This window comes from Bemisia tabaci, chromosome 4 (genome assembly GCF_918797505.1).
Source record: "Bemisia tabaci chromosome 4, PGI_BMITA_v3".
Taxonomy (NCBI): Eukaryota; Metazoa; Arthropoda; class Insecta; order Hemiptera; family Aleyrodidae; genus Bemisia; species Bemisia tabaci.
Genome location: NC_092796.1, coordinates 9,121,196 through 9,136,951, shown reverse-complemented (window position 1 = coordinate 9,136,951; position 15,756 = coordinate 9,121,196). Strand labels below are relative to the sequence as shown.

The 15,756-nt window shown below is 37.7% G+C and overlaps 1 protein-coding gene across 20 annotated transcripts in view; it reads right to left on the bottom strand.

Moving 5' to 3' along the window:
- Window positions 1-15,756, bottom strand: part of cac (calcium voltage-gated channel subunit cacophony) — a 400,227-nt gene that overhangs the window by 58,855 nt on the left and 325,616 nt on the right. For all 20 annotated transcript variants that reach the window (XM_072299262.1, XM_072299252.1, XM_072299260.1 and 17 more), the window contains 12 exons: window positions 12,878-12,938; window positions 12,363-12,490; window positions 10,686-10,908; window positions 9,904-10,108; window positions 8,745-8,966; window positions 7,758-7,957; window positions 7,339-7,528; window positions 6,937-7,049; window positions 6,207-6,473; window positions 4,776-4,943; window positions 3,261-3,462; window positions 876-1,040 (listed from right to left, as the gene is read on the bottom strand). In XM_072299262.1, coding sequence (XP_072155363.1) covers window positions 876-1,040; window positions 3,261-3,462; window positions 4,776-4,943; window positions 6,207-6,473; window positions 6,937-7,049; window positions 7,339-7,528; window positions 7,758-7,957; window positions 8,745-8,966; window positions 9,904-10,108; window positions 10,686-10,908; window positions 12,363-12,490; window positions 12,878-12,938 — 2,144 coding nt within the window. The remainder of the gene's footprint in view (window positions 1-875; window positions 1,041-3,260; window positions 3,463-4,775; window positions 4,944-6,206; window positions 6,474-6,936; window positions 7,050-7,338; window positions 7,529-7,757; window positions 7,958-8,744; window positions 8,967-9,903; window positions 10,109-10,685; window positions 10,909-12,362; window positions 12,491-12,877; window positions 12,939-15,756) is intronic.

The window sequence follows — 15,756 nt, the reverse complement described above, 5'->3', positions numbered from 1 at the left end:
TACTTTCAGAGTGTAAACTAGTGTACACTCGTCCAACATGCGCGCGCGCACTCCAAGGACGAGGCGTGAATGATCGATTATCGATGTTCCCCCATTTGAAGCCGTGGTAAAGAATCGATTACTAAGGTGTTTGTTGTAACACCCTGTATATCGATCCTTTTCTATAGGTTTAAATGGTAGATCAATCGATATATCGTAAAAACACGCCACTGGCGCACTCTTGCTCCTTGCACTATGCGCCGTCTGCATTATATTCCAATCTGGTACTTCCTCTCTAAATTAAATTGCTTTTAGCTTGGCTCACCATCATAACGATGCTAAAACCTCTACGCGTATTTTAACACATCGCGCCTTAGCAAATCTTGGAACACTGAACAACATTTTGCAATTCGGAACTATAATTTCTGGCTTATCAGTAAAAACACTTATGTGCATAGGGAAACTAATGACACATACATTGTTTCTAAACTGAGCCAGAAATTATAGTTCATAATTTCAAAATGCAATCCAACTAAAAATTCAACACTTTGAGGGGAACCTAAACACGGGGGGAGCAAAGTGTATGTTTTATCGGAGCCCAGTATCACCAACCGCAGGGACAACCATAACACGATTTCCCAACTTTTGTTCTTCTCGTAGAATCATTATATGTACAATTTTCAAAAGGAGGTATGACCAACTTGATTAATTACGAGAGAATTTGATGTAGGTATCATAAGTACCCGAACCCAAAAAATGACACGTCTCTCAGTTTTTAATTCATACGGATTCAAACACTATTGAAGTTTACTATTCCTTGCCTGAGCTAAGCAAAAGTTCATTTTTAGGGGGGTCAGGTGACAGATGTTGCACGGATAATAGAAGCCAATAATTACCTTCATCATCAGCAGCAGCGTGTTGAAGACGATTAGCATCATGATGAAGTATTCAAACGGAGTAGATACTACTACCCTCCAGATTTTATATTTGAAACTATTCCGGTCTTTTGGCATATATCGTTCGAGTGGCTTAGCTTGGATTGTAAAATCAATGCAAGATTTCTGAAAATGACCATAGAATAGGCGTGAGGCAAAACTGATTCAAAACAACAAGACATATACATATCAAATTAAATTATTTATTTATTTAATTTAGTATCATTAGAATAAAGAAACTTTGATTTTTACTCTTATATAAAGCGAAAAAAATAGATGACTTTGCGCAGCATTTTAGTGACATGCGCAAGCAATTATTATCAATAGCATCCTCCAAGATTTTGAATGTGTCGGTGGCAAGGAAGAAGCCACTTTTCCTGTGCAACTAGTTTTGAAGGCTCCTTTTTGGTAAAAATAGTTTTGTCAAACTCCGAGCCTCGAACGCCACCATACACGTAAGAAAGCAATGACACATTAGACAAATGTATTAGTCAAAGCACTCTGATACGTTTTTTCTAATCAAAATATCACGTAAGACTTGATTGGGGTACGAAAATTGTTAACATTACCTAACTGCTTAAGGAAATATTAACGTTCTGAGTTGGTCGACAAAGCACAGGGGAGAATTTCATGAGCCGTCCGCAGCGCGCATGGCGCACGACTTGCCTTGGTTCATCTAGAGTTGAGAGTTCACTTATTACTTCATACGACCAGTGCGTAATTTTAAAATTTGAAAATTAAATATCTTGGAGCATTGCTGACAAGTGCAAAGGACTTAGGAACCGAAGTGCAAGACCAGGCACTCAAGGCGGCGAGAGTTGCCGGATGCCTCAACGAGATGGTGTGGCGCAACAAATACATGGCCCGAGAAAGTAAAGTCAGAGTCTATAAAACAATCGTTAGACCAGTGTTAACATTTGCCGCAGAGACCAGGGCTGAGACAAAGCGCACCAAACAACAATTCCGCACCGTTGAAATGAAGGTCTTAAGAAAAATAGCGGGCTTTACACTTTGGGATCATCAGACCAACGAGTCCATCAGGGATGCTTGTAATGTGCAAGATGTAGCCAAGTGGACTAGGATGAGGAGAAAGATGTGGTCGGAGCACGTTGACAGAATGGATGAAGAGCGACTGGCAAAAGTTTGTATGACTGGACAACCCAAAGGGAAAAGACTGCCTGGACGACCGCCTAAGAGATGGGCACAAAGCTGGCTCTCTTCTCCTGAAGATGATTGAATGTTCCTGTTGCTATTTGTTTTATTGACTTGACGAATCTTTACAGATTATTATTATATTTTTAATATTTTGTGCTCGGTACTCGAAGGCTTGACAAACAGGGCCATGCCCTAGTCGTTAGTAGAAGAAGAAGAAGAAGAAGAAAATTAAAAAATAATAATAATAATAATAAAAATAAATTACACGATTTACGAGTTTCTGCGCCAGGGAGCTTTCCCCGCAAGAAATCGTCCCCCACCCGGCCGCGTCGGGGGCGCCGCGGCGCGCTGCTAGCGTTAAACGCGCACTGACGCCTTCAAACCTAAAGGGCTACTTCACGCATTGCGCAATGCATGAAGTATCCCCTTAGGTTTGTAGGCGTCAGTGTGCAATTCAAACTGGCAGCGGCAGCACGCCGCTCCGCAGCGTGCCATTAACTTGCCCACACTTCGATTTGACATCACAATTTGACATCAAATTCGAAATTAGAGACTCAAAAAAACATCAGTTACGAAACTTTTGGGATCTTTTAGTCTGCATCCGACTTATTTCTTCCTATTCCTGAGTTTTTTTGGACCGTAGTGCGCTGCGGGCGGCGGCGCTCATGGATTTCTCCCCTGTGCTCAATCGCTGGGTTGGTAGTGGTTACGGGAAATTCGAATTTCCCGCTCTTAGAAGAAACAACATTCTACGTGAATCAAATCGCTCATTAGGATGGTTGTGGTGGCCTTCGGAATCGAGCAGTGTTCCTTCCCTGAACTGTGTTGTTTAAAGTGTATACAACGTGAAACAACTGAGCCAAGATTGAGATTGTTATATCTTCATGCCGAGAAGACTTTTATTAAGGCAACTTTTAGTGCGCGATTTAATTCGCGTAGCGTTTTACTCTCATGGACGCGGGGTTCAGTTCAGCAAATTTCAATGCCTAAATCGCGTTTTAAGTGAAATTTTTAGCAAGGAACAAATATTGGAATGCTTTAATTCGTACCTTCTGGTGGTCCAATTCTATTATAATAAAAAGCATCGCGATGCAATCGAAATTCTCTTTGTGACCGCCTAAAAGTTGGTTTCCGATTGGGAGAAAATCGAGACATATAATTGACGGGCCCAAAAAGTGCATGAATCTGTACCTGGTTCTTATCAATTTCTCCATCCTGCAACTCAGCTTCTCCTTGCTCTTGAAATGTGATAATAATCAAAGCGACGAAGATGTTCACGAAGAAGAATGGAAAGACGATGAAATAAATAATGTAGAAAATAGACATTTCTATCCGGAAATTCTGTATTGGACCCTCGTCTTCATAAGTTGCTGCCATTGAGTTTTGCAATACTCTGAAAAATTAAAAAAAAAAACATTGAATGCCCTTAGGAGGAAATTTGAGAAAGCTATGATTGCACCAGCAAAGGGATAACCTGCATTCCTCATTTTCGTACACAAATTAGATGCTTTTGAATCTATGAAAGCGCAGTTTCTCATTGTTTTTAGTTTTGATTTCTTCATTCTTTCTCTTTATCTGTGACCGTCTATGGAGGTAATCACCCTGGTCTAACCGGGCAAAATTTTCAGTAAAAGAGTTTTCATCAAATTGGATGGAAAAAAATTGGATTTTGAGAATTATACGGAAATTTCTCCATAGTTTTCCAAAGAATCAGTTGCGACCGGTTTAACCTATTTTTGTGCTGCAGACTGATAATTGAAATTGATAGACAAAGCAATAGGCAAAGAGAATGAAGGAAACAAGGAGCAATCCTATTGATGGTAGCGGATAGTTGCAATTATTGAGGTAAGTAACAGGCTAACTTATGGTAACCCTCTTAGTCTTTAACGATCATCCGTTTCTTCCGATAAGATAGCTCCTTTTCCCATCATCATCTTTGTCTATTTCTTTGTCTATCAATTTAAATACTCAACCCGCAGGTGGAGAGGTTGTATAATCAAATCAATCTTCGTTGCACTTGGTATTCTCTGAGCCCAATTCTCAAGCTGCCAAATATGTACGTAAAAGTCGCTTTTACTAAGCGTCAGGGCGCTGTGCGACGCATAGTGGCGTGGCGTGAATTGCAATGTATCAATTGTTATGCCATTTAAACCTATGGTAAAGAATCGATTATTAAGGTGTTCGCTGCGAACACCCAGTTTATCGATCATTTTCCATAGGTTTAAATGGCATAACAATCGATACATCGCAATTCACGCCACGCCACTGGTGCAACGCCCACCCGCCACAGGAATCTGTCATGGTAGAGATCCTCCGGAAGCTGGCATTTCTCCATCTCTTCACGGATGTCCTCTACCCACCGTTTGGCTGGACGCCCTCTCCGTCCAAATATATAACATGATGCTAAAATAATTTTCACCCTTGAGTTGTGAATTCCTCTCTTATTATCGGAATCGCTCACCACAGAAACTCTGCTTTTTGACTTTGCAGACTCTGCGGACTTTGACGAGTCTTTTATTCTTAATGATTTTTAGATTTTTAATATTTTATCATTTATTGTGCTCGGTTCTGGATGGTCTGACAAACAGGGCTACGCCCTAGTCGTTCGTAAAAGGAGAAGAAGATATAAACTTCATACTTGAAAGTTGGATATGGAAGAGAGTGAAGAAAAATCCGAAAAAAAGTCATGCAGTGATAAATACTCACTGTGGCCATCCCTCCCCAGTTTGTACAGCGAAAAGCGTGAGCATAGCCACTGCTACATTGTCGTAATGAAAACATCTCGGCCTCCACAAGCGTTGCTCAACTCTTGGTAGAAATTTGGCAGAATTTACGTCTTCACTGTCGTCAGCCTCATAAACGTAGTAGAAGCCCCTGAGGAAAAAAGAACGGGGTCAGTATTTATTCTAGTAGTAGCATTTTATATGCTACCCTTCGATTCGATTAGATACAATCTGGTCTTGGAACAGTCAATTTTTGGCATGTTTAGTCATTATCAGGTCTCAGCAAGAGATCGAAAAACGCATCCATTTATTTGCGTTATTTCGTAATCAGGGCCGGATTTACCTACTTTCCGCCCATGGGCCGCCTGTATTTTGCCGCCTTCTTCTCATTTGTTTTGAAACATCAAGAAAAACTACCCAGTGAACGTCCTGGAGGGGGGGGGGGGTGCATAAGACGCGTCTACTTGTGTTGGACACTTTTTTGCGAAAGCCCTGTCAAAACTACTGGCAAAAGTTCATGGAACTTTGCGCGAAAGTTAAGTTCCGTAAACCTATCTCTGTGCAGACAAGGCTCTCCATTTATAAGGAATGAACAAAAAAATTATGAAAGAACAAACATAAATGTGGTTTAATAATCTTAACTTCCGCCGCCGCGCCGCGCGCCGTGTCGCGCTGCTAAGGACCGCACTTTGTTTGGCGCAATGCGTGAGGTATTCCTACAGTCTTGTAGGCGCCATGCGTTCCGCGTCGACCGCTGCTGACCGCACTGTGTTTTTGACGCAATGAGTGAAGTATTCATGCAGTCTTGTAGGCGCTAATGTGTGTTACATGCCGACCGCCGCGCCGAGGGCTACTAGTTTTGATCTCAAACCCTCGCCATCATTGCACTCTACGCCGCGTCGCGCCGTTCCAGGCTAAATTGCGTGTTTTGTTACTCTTTTAACTCGATTAATTAAAGGTGCTGTATCTTTTATCACCGAAAGACGACAAAATTATTAATTACTATTCCCTCAGGAAATGAGAGATTTTGTCACTTTTTCTCGTTTGTAATTTTTTTTCTAAATCCGATTTTTTTCATACCTACATTTAAAAAAGTTGCAAAATTTGCCGCCCCGTAAATTTACCGCCATTGGCCGCGGCCCATTTGGTCACCCCCTAAATCCGGCCCTGTTGGTAATAGGAGGTAGATGGATTTGCAAAAATGTATCTTACAATATCATTATAATATAAACGTCGAAGGATTCAGCCTTTTTGTGCGCCGATCAATTTTCCGCAGTAAAACATTACGATGTATTTTTAGCGTTTCATCAAATGCTCAAGAGTGCAGAGGTGATATTGATATTATATTATGAAGAAGAATCGACAAATTGTTCAATTTATTTCAATTATAATAAGTTAAGAATGGAATACTCACTGACAGTCTTCGGCGTTCATTTTGCTTTCATCGTTACAAAAGAAGAATCTTCCGTTAAAAAGTTGGACGGCTATCACAGCAAAGATGAATTGAAACAAAATATAGACAATTAAAATATTTACAACATTTTTTAGTGAATTAACAACACAATCAAATACGGCTTTCAGTTTCGGCACCCTCTTGATTGTTTTTAGCGGTCGTAATACTCGCAGTACTCTCAAAGATTTAATAGTTGACAGATTCTGACCGGCAGAACTGTGCGGATCACTGTGAACATACAAAAAACAAGAAAATTAAAAATCTGATTGAAATTACTTGATCCACTACTTAGTCTTTAATACTTGTCGCAAATTATCATCGGTATGCTGCTTAAATAAAAACTAAGGTTTATCTCGGCGAAAAAAATGTCAATGATAAATTCATAGTATTTGAATCTCAAATTGCCGTCTGTGCAAGAGAAGAGTTCATTAATTTTTTTGAGCGATAGCTTATATTCTAGCTTATATTCATGACTTCTTGAAATTTAGTTATATCTCTAGAGGAAAATTGGGAAATGAAGTTTTTTTAGAGAGCTTCTGACATATTTCCCAGAAATTCACAAATATTTGACTTTTATGAAGTAAATTCGATAATATAATAATATTTAATAATTTGTATTTTAGCCTTGTTTTCGCTTTTTCCTGTGTTTTCGATTATAAAAAACAAGGATATGGTGTTAAAAAGAACATACCTTAATTCAAATCCTAATGAAACGCCAGCAAATATTACGACAACAGCATCCATAATATTCCAAAATTCTCGTAAATAAGAGCCAGGATGTAGTATAACACCTAAATCAACAATCTGAAAACAGAAATATTACGTAAATACGTTAATAAGATGATAATCAGAAAAAATTCCAGAAAAATCGATCATTTTTTAAATTAAAGGCACTACAATATCAAACAAGCTGGAGAATGAGCGAAAATGTTGATGTTTAATCCATCGATATTAGAGATTCAAAGGAATTGGGGGGTTGTTGGGGTAATTTTTTAGAAGATTTTTGCCGACGAGATCGGAATCATTCACATCTATTTATAAAAACATGTTTTATTTTTTATCATAAATATGATTTTAGAGGCAAAGTACCCACCTTGAGTAACATTTCAACGGTGAACACTCCAGTGAACGCGTAATCAAAATGATTTAAGACAACATTGCGAAAAGAACCTTCTATGACTGGATCTTCTGCGGCTAAGGCGATACTACTAAGGGAAATCACAATCATTATAAAAAAATCGAAATATCGCAGATTGACAACCCAGTGAGCAGCTTTCCGCACCCTGAAAATACACAAAATAAAAAAGACGGATTAGCAACATTTCTTTCAACATTCTTATAATTTTAGCATTACGTCTCGTGACTGTTAAAATTTGAATTATATTTATACGAAGAAATTAATTAGTTTAGTTTTTTAATTAGTTTTTCTAGAGATCTATAGTTTTGGAATCTCAGGCACAGATGATAAAAATTAAATATGTATGGAGAGCTGATTTGTACATCAAAACTTACGGGTTAGTAGAGGTGAGAAAAAACATCGAAGAGTACGGTAGCATTGGTTTTGCAGCACCTTCTTCAGCTTCTTCTGTCTCCTGTCTCTGAGCCTCTGCAAGTTCTTTCGAGGGCTCCGACGGGCTAGTCTTGCGAGGTGGAGATATCCCGTCATCTACTTGTAAGGCTTCAATTTCTTTTTGTAGTTCCGCCTGTTGTTTCTGAAACGTGAAAAATCGCATTTAGAATATTAATATGGGTGTAATCTGATGAAATTCACAAACCATGCAAATTATGAAAATGGCACGTCTGACTGAAAAAGAATTTGGTATTGAAAACTAAAAATCATCGTTTTGTACTTCGGTCGTTGTTTTTCACGATGGTGAAAAATTTGGCCAGTCCCTCGATCTAATTTTGCTTGACCTGATCATAAAAATTATATTTAGATCGATGAAATTAATCTACAACACAAAAATATTTCAGCTATCGAAGGAAATGACGCGCCTAAATCATTGCTGAGCCTGCAGAATAAGGATTCGAGAGGCGTGAGTATTCATCAACGCCTGCATGGAACTATTCGTACCTCATGACTGTGCTTGTTACATACGCGATGAATTGAAGGCGAACAGGCATTCCTAGCGCTGACAGCAGCGCTGAACATCGCCTTTACTTGTTCGCATAAAACTACGGTACAATCTCAAAACATCTTTAATTTAGCTCACAGCGAACATTTTTGTATTCCCCGATTGTGTACATTGTAAAATTTAAGCGTGTGAGGCAGGAGTAATGCTACCTTGCTATGGAACAACACCGTATGAACATCTGAGAGTTGCCAAATCTCCTGTGATAAAACATTTTTTTGAAAAAAAATGACGAATATTTATCCTTGAAATTTTCAGGAATTTTAGGTGAAATTGCGAACAAAATTATGTGAAAAATTAGAGTAAAAATATTCATATTTCTACTAGAAAATTCAGAAAAAAAGATTGGTTAGATAAACGCGTGTACCTCTTTATCCTCTTCTTCTTGTTCTTCCTCAGCTGCAGTTAGTTCCTGAGCGTTGGCTAAGTTATCGACGGCAATGGCCAAGAATACATTGAGCAGAGTGTAGTTACCAAATAATACGAGAACTATGAAATAAAGAGCATAAATCATTCCACCATCTTTGTGGCCTCCCTGAGACTTTATCCCTTGGTACATAACCTCATTCCAATCCTCTCCTGTTAAAATCTGAAAACATATCAAACAAAATTATGGAAGCGCTCTGTGAGTGCATAATTGGTAACTATCATAAAAGGGAACTCTGTCAATCTTTGACACAGAAATATTTTTTTTTTTTTTTTTTAAAGTAACTGCACTTAAGCGAGAACTTTCAACGCTCATGTCTCTATGCAAAATACGGAAATGCGCGATAAGGATTTTTGCCAAACGGAACAATATGCATTATGACGTGAGCCCTGTTATGCATACGTTCTTATGGGTCTCAGGAATCATGTCCTAATGCACATGGTTCCGTTTGGCAGAAATACATCCACATGGGAAACACTTGCCGTCTAGGCATGCGGAAAAATCCAGATCAGAAGTAGCAAATTCACTTCAATTGGCATTACAATCAGCTTTTAGCGTTCAATCAATTTTATTTTAATCATTTTCTTTATTTCCATTTTTTCCTTTACATGCATGCGCTTGCTCAAGTGAGGTAATCAGATGTCTTATGTGAAATTTTGGGTGATATTTTAAAAAATAAGACCGTTCACAGGAAAAAAGACGTCAGTCCATGGAGCATTTTTAGCAACACGATTTTTGTTCAGTTAGCTCGAAAATGAAATTTTGTTATTTCAGTGGAAAACTTTTGTAACTCTTAAAAAGATAAGCTTGCAGACGAATTGGTTTATCTTTGTACCAGTAGAGCTGCTGCATCGTAATCTAGTGGCATGAACAAGACAGACTAGACTTTTAAATTGCTTTTTTTAGAAACTACGATTCATGACAACAAACTTCCAGCTGCGATAAATTTAGTATTCTTTTCTTTTCTTTTAGGCGTTTTTTGCTCCAAAATTATTGTAGGATGCATCCTAGGTATGCTATTTACGACTCAATTTTGAGATTCGTTTGATTGAGGTCCCTTTTTCTTTGATCGGTCACAAATTAATGCAGCGATACTTACTTGGAAGACTGTTAGAAGAGCAATAGGAAAGGTGTTGAAATTGGTAGGTGGTGTACCCTCAGGAAAATTAAATTGACCACCAAACAGTTGCATGCCGAGTAAGGCAAAAATAAGAATGAACAAGAAAAGGAGGAACAGAAGAGAAATAATTGAACGCATTGAATTTAACAATGAAATAACTAGATTACGCAGTGATGACCAGTACCTGCAAGCAAAATCAGAAGGATATCATTACTTTAAAGTAGACAAAGAGGTGAGCAAGTAGGACAATCATTTTTCTCAAATTTTTACTGAGAAAACTAGAAGATTCAACTAGAGACAGACTGACACACGGTTCCCATATTTCCACCTGTATTTTATTGTCTTTACAGATAAATACGGAACATAATGACGTAAACATTTCCTTGAAATCATTTTAGGTCTTGAGGGTAGATCATCAGCAACTTTTAAGAACAATTTGATAGAGGTGAGCAATTAATAGGGAATTTTAAATTTTCTCACGCCTCTTTGCATGCCGAAATGATATTTAGTCTTCATTTTGCAATTTACAATCATAATTTCTGACTTATCATTAAAAGCATATTTTCGCATAGGGAAACTAATGTCACAATAAACGCTTTTTCGAAAATGAGCCAGAAAATAGTTATCTTTTATTGCAAAATTGAGTCAAATTACCTGACTAAAAACCTGAGTGGCTGAAACTGACTGTATGGACGGAAACTTTTAAAACAAGAGAATCATTCAACAGGTTTAAGACAAATCACCAATCAAAATGTACTTACTTTGTGACTTTGAATATCCTTAAAAGTCTTAAAGCTCTCAGAACAGAAAATCCAAAAGAACCGTCTTTGAGTGCCGACCAAATGACCTCAAATATTGAGCCCAAAATGACAACACAGTCAAATCTATTGAACGCTGATTCAAAATATATACGAGGTCCTAAAGCGTACATTTTAATAAACATTTCACACATGAAAATGCCAAGGAAAACAAATTCAGCATAATCTGAAACAAAGAGAGGACCGAGTCATTTTTATTATCAAATTTACACTTGTTATAGTTCCTATCACTGAAGTTACACATTAAGTTCAAAATAATGCAGAGCACAACATCATATGGGCAGTGCGCAGCAGGCCCGCCACATCCCATCTCGGGCCCAGGTACCAGTTTTAAGGCCCGGGCCCCAAGCACGGAGGGGGGGGGGAGTCCGAGGGGCATCCTCCGAGAAATTTTAGAATTTATACGACTAATCGGACGCATTTTGAAGCTTCCATAAGGAATTTTTCCATCAATTTCTGCGAAATAATTATGTTTTTTTTTTTTTCTACTTTCAGCACAAAATACTTGCGAATTGTTGCATGGAGTTTACATGCAATTTAAATGGAGATAGCCTCCATGCACGCTGGGCTTGTCGATTTCCTCTGACATTTTTGCAGTGGTGAATGCATAGCTGAAGTGCGCTTCAGCTAGAATTGTATTTACAAATGGGTGGTTTTTCTACGAGGATTAAAAATAAACGAGTGGTTCGGAATATAACAAAAGAATATGAACTATGCAAAACTGGGTAATCTGGGTATCGGAACTTGGCTGATTTGAAAACGCCTTCAAATGCGGCGTGATTCCTTACGCATTCCAGAGAGTTCAAATAGTTGTATCATTGCGCCTTAGAAATGCGACGGAAAATTACAATTGAAATAGCCTTCATACATGCTGGCCTTTTCGATTTCCGTTAACATTTTTGCAGTCATAAATGCGCTTAAGTGCGCTTCAGCTAGAATTGTATTTAGCAAATGTGTGGTTTTTATAGGAGGATTATAATTTAACAAGTGGTTAGAAATGGAAACAAAATAATATGAACTACGCAAAACGATTATTCCGATAACGGAACTTGGCTGTTTTGAAAATGCCTTCAAATGCGGCGTGATACCTTACGCATTCCGGAGAGTTCAAATAGTTGTATCATTGCGCCGTAAGAATGTGACGGAAGATTTAAATGGAGATAGCCTCCATGCACGCTGGGTTTGTCGATTTCCTTTTACATTTTTGCAATAAAGGAGGATGCGCTAAAGAATAATTATGTAGAATTTTGATTTATTCGATTTTCAAGAGCTAGCAAGTGAATCCGATGTATCTGGAAGTTCGGAATTCGTGGATTTGACCTTGTTTACGGAATTAGGGAATTACAAGGGAAAAAAGGATTGCTGATTTAACAATTAAATTGTTAAAAAATATGTCCGACATGTTTCAAATGCACATTTTACAATAGTGAAAAGCTAATTTAACTTTAAATAGCAAATGTTATTGTAAAATCTACATTGAAACAAGGCGGACACTTTTTTTAACTACAAAATTGTTAAATCAACGATTTCATTTTTTCCCCGTGCAGACCAAAATGATTAGAATGCTTTTTTAGTCTGAATAAGTTACATCTGACCATGGAAAAAAGTTTTAATACTTACATAAAAAATCGGTGAGCCACTTTGGTTGACCATAATGTTCAACAGCTACGCAGACAGTATTAAAAAAAACAAGAACTATGACAGACCAGTAAAATGTTTGCGTTTTGACAGTATGTCGGATCCAAAACCTGCAATTAAAACAAAAATAACTTTAAATTCAGCATGGATTAATTCAAATTCTGGTTAAAAAATGAGGTTTCTACTAACCCAATGGAATAAGAGTTCATCGTGTGCGATAAATGAGCAAAAGAAGCAGAGGTAGAAGCTAAATGTATAAAATATTAACTATAGTCATTAGTTAATCATACGTCGCATAATGTTAAGCTATGTGGACGCATAATAATAGAAAGCAGGCACTAGTTTTAATGGATAAAAATCAGACAAAAGTAAGGTAATTAATACCATTTCCTCTTTTTATGAGCTTCTGTAATGAAATGTAAAGGATTTTTCTATACTTCTCACCCTCAAAATCTTTAAAGGTAGGTAAGCAATTACATAGGATAAAATTTAGTCACCTGAATCTCTTCTCTGCATTCCAGAATGAAACCCAAGCACCTTTGTTTTTCTTCTTGTAACCTGTAAAATAGTATTATAATTAGCAAAATTTATCAATTCAATGTATTTAAGCCAGAGTCAATGACGATGACCATTAAGCCACCTGATGGATGCGGTGTCAACTAAGTAGAGTTGACCCAAAAAAAAGACTTCTCTTTAATTCTATAAACATATTCATGTTTTATTATTGGCACAACTACGATTTTTACAGTGATTTTTGTCATTAATTATAGACCGAAAACTCAATCAGAAATGAACTGAAAAGAATGAAAACCCCCGAACAAAAATGCCAATGAATAACTAATAAATAAATTAAGAAATAAAACAATTTGGTCAAATCGATATACTTTGAAATAATTGCTTGAAAATAAACCCTTCATGTTCTGGCCATTTATTAAATGACATTAAGTAGGATGGATATACCTAAAGAAATGTGAAAAAGGGTTTAAAAATAAGGATAAAGAGGGTTTGAAACAACAAACTGTAGTACATATCGTCGCTCCTCTGACGTAATGGCGTATCTCAATTTAGACATGAGCCCTGGAAAGCATGGCGTTATATGGACAACAGGGTTCACGTGGAAATCGAGATACGCCCTTACGTCAGAGGGGCGACGATATACTGTGTTTGGAGGTATTCGTTTTTTTTATACGTTAATGAACTCCCATATAGGTAGTTTCATTTTTAGATATCTTAGGGCTTCATTTTCAAGAGGAAAAAAAGTACTTAAGTAAAATTACAGAAAATACCGCAAATCGCAAGAGCCTCGGCTTTCAAGCATTTAAGTTTAGTCAGTAATTAATCAGGAAGTTTATTTTCTATTTTCCGGTAATGGAGGCTTTTAAACTTTGAAAATTCTGATAAAATTTTGAATCATTGGATAACATGCAACCATTATGAAAACAAACACCTCCATTTATATTTTTCCAAAAACTATGTACAGCTGTCATTATATCAAATTTCTGCATAACTTTGACAGGTTTCACAATCATCGCTTTTGGTAAATTTCTGTACACACGAACTCTTCAGTTGTCCAATTTGATAGAGGGATTACAAAGCAGTTTTGAGGCACAATAACCTATTCATGGTGGTTTATGTAATACACAGTAAATTCGTGGTGGTTACATCTTGTCATTTGCACCACTGATTGTTAAAATCAGTTATTGGTAGTGTTGAAGGGATTTATCAGTGACAAGGCGAGCCTTGCGATCTATCGATATTTCCCCATTTGAAGCTGTGGTAAACAATCGATTATTAAGGCGTTCGCTGCGAACACCCTGATTATCGATCCTTTTCCACGGGTTTAAATAGCAGATTAATCGATATATCGCAAAGCACGCCACGCCACTGGTCCCAGAGTCCATTGTGGTTGAAGAAGCGTGTGATATACTCAAAGACATAAAGACGGAGCACTAAAAGCAAAAAATGAAGCTTCTAGAGCTTCTTTTCAATCACCTCTACTATTGGCTAGAGGATTGGCGGCGAAATCGGGACAAGTTTGAATTCAAATGTAGGGCGGGAACTGATAAATAAAATTGCGGAAACAAAGTATTTTAGGTTGATTTTTGCCCAAATTCAGGTACACACTCATATTTTTTTAACTTTAGGTTAGTTTCAGTCCGTCGTCGACCGATTAATTTCATTTGGGAGTAACGTTGATCTAGAACTGTAACGGCCTGTTTGAACCTGCAGAACCACCATGAGCAGAAGAAAAACTAACTTTATGTGAGATTACTGCCTGTTACCGAGCAAAAGTAGGTGTATTATATTAGGACGCAGACCGAACTTTCTTAGTATATTCGTTTTAGGAATTTAAAATACGTTTCAAAGAAGAAATGTGCAAAAATCAAGAGGACAAGTTCAAATCAAATTTCCGTTTGCCGCCATGGATTCCCGCGCTCATTTACACACTCACACAAGCGCGCAGCGCCGAACCTAGCTTCACTTTTTCCCCGTGCTTTTAGATACGAGCGCCCGTCTTTATGTCTTTGGATATACTGTAAGGATCAAGTCAAACACCCGGGAAATTTCTGGGTTAAGGCCGTGGAGAAAAATTGCAAAGCTTGAAGAGATGAAAACGGGATTAAAAAAAGAAGAGAAGAAAGAAAGAAAAAAAAAGATTCCCATAATGAATAAAATGTACTTCTTGAAAGTTTTTATTTTTAATTTTTACTGCTAATCATTTTGTTTAGATGTATGCATAGGACCCATCTTAAGATTAAAGTTTCCTCGGATCAACGATGAACCGGCCCTTTAGAAGGGTACGGGACAGGGGTGATCGAGGGGCTCCGATCAGAGAGGATTTTTGAGGGAAAGGGAGAGTCCTGAGAGCGCGGAGGGTGAATTATACTGCCGTGCTGAGGAAAAACGCCGTATGAACCTTTAGGCGTTCGCAAATTTCCTTTGATGAAACGCGAATTCTTTGGTAAACTTATTAATATTTTCCTCTCGATTTTTCAGATGATTTAGTTCGCAATTTTACCTAAAGATTTTGAAAATTCAAAGGAAAATTTTCACAACTTTCCGATACAATAAACGTATTGTATCGAAGGAAATTTGGCAACTCTCGAATGTTCATATGGCGTTTTTCCTTAGTAGGGCAGTATAGAGCAAGGGTGAACCAAGACCATGTCCTGATGCCTCGATGATCCAGTCCATCCCTTGATTGAATGATTAAATCAACCAATGCAATTTATTGCAAGCCCGAAGGCTAACCTCAATGGTACCCCAGGAAAAGTCCTTTATCCTGAAAAAAAAATGTCAAAGCGTTTGACACTAGTCACCAATATTCCCGCGTTTTTTTGTTTGAGCCAACTCAAACCAGTCGTTTATTGAGTGA